The sequence below is a fragment of the Heptranchias perlo genome, chromosome 14 (genome assembly GCF_035084215.1).
Source record: "Heptranchias perlo isolate sHepPer1 chromosome 14, sHepPer1.hap1, whole genome shotgun sequence".
NCBI lineage: Eukaryota > Metazoa > Chordata > Chondrichthyes > Hexanchiformes > Hexanchidae > Heptranchias > Heptranchias perlo.
In genome coordinates this window covers 52,740,827-52,746,859 of record NC_090338.1, presented here as the reverse complement: position 1 = coordinate 52,746,859, position 6,033 = coordinate 52,740,827, and the positions used below count along the sequence as shown (strand labels likewise).

Genomic DNA, 6,033 nt, shown 5'->3' with positions numbered 1-6,033 from the left:
GTTTGCAGCCCTAATCGTCTCTTATCCAAACCCTTTATCAGCGATCGACGTGTCTGAAGTGGCTTCAGGGCCACAGATTCCAACTCCCAGCACGTCGACTCTCCTGGATTCCTTCCTTCTCACACTTTAGGTAAACTCTCAGACCGTCCAGCCTTATCCAACTGTTAGGTACTGTACTGTTCTCCGTACAATAGGCCAGTAACTTATTTCCTCTCAGCAGGAGAGATCAGCAAATTGCTGCAATTTGTTTTTATGCCTGAGTACATCTGAAGGTTATAGGCCCCTCTGCTGTTGCAAACGAGTTGGTTTAAAATTTTAACTTCCAATATTCAGCATTTAAATACTGTAATTACCATTGGTTTGCAATTCCCAGCAAACATCTGTTGCTTATGGTCTAGCTGTCCGGTTGGTCACGAATCAGGGGGAATTATGTTGCAGAGAAACACAAACTCCATAAATCCAACGTTAGAGCTTAAATTAGTGTTCAAGAATTATTCTCTGCAAAATATTATTATGCAACACAAAATGAAATTACCCTATTACATATTCTCAATTACAAGAACAGGCTTTGTAAAAGTCGAATTCACACACTGCATATGGAAACTTATGAGTCAAGCTTTAATGAGTTTTCAATTCTCCTTCAGTTAGTCAATCTACGTATTCCATGTTCAAAATGAGAAACCAAGGAGAAAGGAAAAAGGCCAGGACAGGACAGCACCTAGGTTAAAGAGAGTAAGAGGGAGAATAGGTAAATTTACAAGTAATGGGTAGGTGATGCCAAACGTGGGGTTCAAAAGGAGTCTATTGTCTGACAATAAGCAACTTGTTGCGTGGAATAATGTCAGGGCGCTCGGGCACACACATACCCGCACACACACTCACAGACACGCACACACACTCTCTCACACACACATTCACACACACTCTCACACTCACATACCCGCCCACACACTCACATTCACAGACACGCACACACACTCTCTCACACACACATTCACACACACTCTCTCACACACACATACCCGCACACACACTCACATTCACAGACACGCACACACACTCTCTCACACACACATTCACACACACTCTCTCACACACACATACCCGCACACACACTCACATTCACAGACACGCACACACACTCTCTCACACACACATTCACACACACTCTCTCACACACACATACCCGCACTCACACACACATTCACACACACATCCTCTCACACACACATTCACACACACTCTCACACACACATACCCGCACACACACTCACATTCACAGACACGCACACACATCCTCTCACACACACATTCACACACACTCTCACACTCACAGACACGCACACACACTCTCTCACACATTCTCACAGACACACACACACGTTTGTAATTGTGATGTCTGCTTCTTTCGGGGAGACTGCAACAAACGCAGTGTCAGTTTGTCTGTTGTTTAATGAGATTTCACTGGGTCACCCGAAGGTGAACAAAAAGTATTTTGCTCAAATATATGTTTAGGTTGTTACTGCGTGTGCTTTTTTTTTCCAAAACAAACTTCCCATAAAGTTTTTCAAAAAGTTCAATTTGTAAGTATTTTAAAGGAATTCCTGATATGAAAATTAATCGTGCTTGTGTTAGGCCATATTAGGCATATCAGCAGAACGCCTAACCGTCTGTGCACAGTGCACAGTACCTTAGACCAATAGACGTTTGTATAACACGTTGGCCTCAGTGATCTGATGCCGCCCACTCCCCCTCCCCAGTGTACTGATGTCAGATAGCACCAGCACATCCCACAACCAGATATTTTAGTCAAACTGCAGGGGAGATGAACGGTGCCCCGCTGAATTACTAAATTGTATGGTTACTATTAATTGTTTTTGTTTATTCCGATGACCAAATATATCTTTCACTGCAACCTTTCCAAGACATCGCCTTCTAAGGTCACTTTGGATGCAATAGTTGGTTCTCAACATGTTTGCCGGCGCAGCAACTTCGACTCCATTCTCAGTGAAGGATATTTTAAATCTTCAGCACCATCCTGAGATGGCGTCTCTTGGTGTCGCGGCGGGGCTCGACTCGCCTCCCTCCCCTGCCTCATGTATGCTAGCACGGACCAAACAGCAACACTACAGTGAAACGCAATCCCTGGCAACATACAACGAGCTACTGCCTAAACTGAACTCCTGCAAAAACCATCCCAACTATTCAAGCACTTCATACGCAAATAATTATTTGGAAATCGACAACAGAGAAGTAAAGACAAGCAACGGACCCACGGGAAAAAGTGAGAAGGGTGAGCAAGGAATTTTACAAATATTTGAAACCGTTTCACTTCATGTACAATGTTAATACGTGACTAACGGTATTTTTTTTCGCAAAATGTACCTGATACTATACGTCCCGTTGATCTGGGAGATACAACTAGATCTCTAGGTCCACACTAACAAAAATGATTCTGAATAAAAATATATATCAGACGACTGGATAACTTTAAACCAGATTTAAAAGAGGTATGTACAACAGGCAAATGAGCTAAAATGAGAGTTTACAACCGAACACTTAACAGACACAATGGAAAACAAATAGAACTGTATAATAATTTTATATAAAAGCTGCATATACTTATTCCTGGAGCGCTCGAGGGCTATCTTTTCACTTCAATTAGATATCCATTTACAGCCTATATAAATGTAGTAATTGACGCTAATTGGAGACTTATTCATCGTTCAAATAACTCAGAATGATGTAATGTTATGGGATGTATAAAAATTAAAAGACTATTTTATTATGAATAAATATTTATTGTACCTGATTAGAAATAAAAAAACATTTTTGAATTTGCTACTTTTGATTATTTCAGGGTCTGTTATTGCTTTCGGTTCTACGTTAGTTGCATTTTTTAGATACTGTTTAATGGACATTCGAGGGCAGAAAATTATTTTTAAGTGTGAATTGTTATCTGTTATTTGATTTAGAGATCAAATTGTGCCAAACGAGCGATGATTTTTAACATTTCATTTTCTTCGGGCTTTTTGTGGTCCTACGCTGAATTAGTTTTTCAGAAGTAGCACTAAACTGACCAGGTTTGGATTCCCTTAATTATTGTGTCCTAAACATTTGGATATCTAATTCTGTATTACACCGGTTGTTTGCTTTGTGAAAAGGTATTGAGGTATTCCTGAGTTAATTTTCAGTTTTAATAAGTGGAATATTAATACAAAGATTATAACTAGGTATCCTTTATTAATATATTGGGGTATTTATAAATATATATATTATAGTGCTTACGAATATATTTTCCACTTGGGGAGGCGGGAAATTTTTTTCAGTTTTATAATGGAGAGTTCATATTTTACAAAGAAGTCCTGAAACATGCGGTCAATGATGATTTTGCATATTCCCCATGACACGATATATGAAATTACACACTTTACAACACTTTACTTCACTGTAGGATTTCTGTTCCCCCATCCCGGACCCTATTATCCGTGGGTGCACCCGATCTTTATACTTAAACAGTGACCTTTGCATCTATGGGTGCAGAACATTGCACCATAAATTTACGAACATTTTAAAGATGACGGGAGAAATCGTTCCATATTAAGTGTCCGATTTCTTGTCATTTCTCAACTTGCTCATGTTGACCTTGTCCAGTACCGTCCTCTGATCTTTTGTGTTAAGGAACCAGTTGATACTGACGTCCTAATTGAACTTCAGGAATTACAGCGTTCTAAGTATTTATTTAAAAAACTGAAAATCATTTAGAGCTACAATAAGATATTTCATACAAAACAACGGGAACTGATTCACAATTAATCCATACTGAAGGTATATCTCGGGCTTAAGACTGGAGTTGAATTACTGTATGTCTAATTCCTGGGCCTTTCCAGGCTTCTGTTGAGGGGTGCAGCATGAAAATGTTTTAAAGTGCTGTAATTGTGCTTTCGTATTAATTGTATTTTAAACTTCATGTAGACCTCGATGTATTTATCGGGTTCTGTACCTACATTAGTTTGATCGATATTGATCGAAGTTGGCAGGTCCTTGGGAAAAGATGATTCAGTGGTGGAAACGATTTAAGCAGAAAGGTGCAGAAGAAAACAGTAAGGGTCAGGTTATTACTAATGGCCTTGCTTTTCAATTTAGAATGCCGACTGATGGAAGTTAACGCGGAGAAGGAAGGACAGAAACCCGAGGAAGCCGAGCGACCCCGACGAAGGAGGAGGAAACCACGAGTTCTCTTCTCTCAGGCTCAGGTCTACGAACTAGAGAGGCGCTTCAAACAGCAGAAGTATCTCTCTGCACCCGAGAGGGACCATTTGGCCAATATACTGAAGCTCACCTCTACTCAGGTCAAAATCTGGTTCCAAAATCGCAGATACAAATGTAAAAGGCAACGCCAGGACAAATCTCTGGAGATGGTAGGCCTCCCGCCCCCGAGAAGAATCGCGGTGCCAGTGCTGGTCAGAGATGGCAAGCCGTGTCTGGGGGACTCTTCGCCTTATACCTCGCCGTATAACATGAACATCAGCCCTTACGCTTATGGCACTTATGCAAACTATACCAACTACAGTGGTGCAGCCACTACTGCCAACTACAGCTGTAACTATCCCAGTGTGCAAGCAGTGCCCGCTTCTACAGCGGCCAGCAGCTTTATGAACATGAATTTCACTGTCAATGACTTGAACACTGCGGTACAGACTCAAATCCACCAGAACAGTGGAGTTTCTACATTGCATGGAATCAGAGCCTGGTAATGTTAACATTGATCTAAACATAGCAAGATATTCACGTTCCCACGGCAGGTTATTCGTTATTCGACAGAACGGTGAGGAGGAGCGGCCTCTCCCCTTGTGTATATCGGTCACACAATAATAAAAATAATGGACTTCTTGTCAATACGGTCAAAGCTTGTTAGTATCGCCACAGATCACATCACAGTTTTTTTAAGTAATATTTTATCTTCAAACCTCTCAGTATTTTGGGAGAGGAGCGGGCAAGGAAGAAGGTGAAATTACAATTTCACTCTCTTCCGAAGCTTTTATTTTGCAGTATTCCATTTACTGAATGAGTTTTACCATTATTTAATGCCCCAAAATGTTATTGTATAAAATACATTGTATTGTATATTGCCTCAGTCTGAATCAAATGGAGCACAAGGTGCGATTGAAAACAGAATCGCCGATTATTGTAAAAGGAATATTGTAGTTTCAAAAAACATTAACGTTAATTCGTCCGCCATTTATGCGCTTTTTTAAAACAACTTTTGACTTTCATATTTTAACATTGCTTTGTATTTGAGATTGTCTTCCGTAGTGCAATGTAAATATGGTAAAGGGGTAGATGGTTCGTTTAGATTTAAAGGACGCACAATGTAAAAATAGTATTGGTGACACCACTTTGTACAGAAAAACAGAATAGTAGCAACCCCAATTCAGTGTGTTAATTAGGTATAGATCAGGTAGAAAAACACCTTTAAATCGTGCACTAACTCTGCCATTTACTTATTATTTCCTTCTTTTTTATGACATTATATAAAACTATCGGTTATCAAATTTCAGAGATATTGCTTGGAATCTTCATTATGGTGTAAAAATTGTAAACCTTTGGAAATATAAATCATTACTGTTCAGACAGTAAATAGTGTGCAATGTGGCTCTTTGTTTATATCCTTTTTCGCGAGGGTTACAAGAACATATATAATAAAAAAAACCTATATATACATACGCATCGGTATTAATTATCTTGAAATTAAATTAACAATATGCCTTCTCAGTTTACTTCGCCTCTTTTATCAAAACTCACTATGATAAACATTACGACGCAATGCTGACTCTGAAAGACCTTAACATCGGCAAGTTCACTTATAATGTTCCTGCTAATCGATTTTTTTAAACAGACACGTTTTCCATCATAATGCTGTACGTTATTTGAAATATTCATCAGGGTATAAAAGTTATGAATCCAACATGGTATGAATCTGTTGCTATTCACGTAGCTTTGTGTTAACAATCCTTTCACATTTTCCAGTTT

At 39.3% G+C, this 6,033-nt stretch overlaps 1 protein-coding gene across 1 annotated transcript; it reads left to right on the top strand.

Annotated features, from left to right (window-relative positions):
• The first annotated feature begins 1,795 nt into the window (after window positions 1-1,795).
• On the top strand, window positions 1,796-5,771 carry nkx2.5 (NK2 homeobox 5). The gene is made up of 2 exons (XM_067995856.1): window positions 1,796-2,293; window positions 4,147-5,771. Exons 1-2 carry the CDS (start codon window positions 1,972-1,974, stop codon window positions 4,755-4,757), a joined length of 933 nt encoding a protein of 310 aa, XP_067851957.1. The 5' UTR covers window positions 1,796-1,971; the 3' UTR covers window positions 4,758-5,771.
• Window positions 5,772-6,033: the final 262 nt, after the last annotated feature.

Bases quoted from the DNA above. Each gene is read 5' to 3' on its own strand.
- nkx2.5 (XM_067995856.1), top strand. From the start codon at position 1,972: ATGTTTGCCGGCGCAGCAACTTCGACTCCATTCTCAGTGAAGGATATT. The intron at 2,294-4,146 runs GTGAGCAAGGAA...TTTTCAATTTAG, and splicing joins CACGGGAAAAAGTGAGAAGG to AATGCCGACTGATGGAAGTT.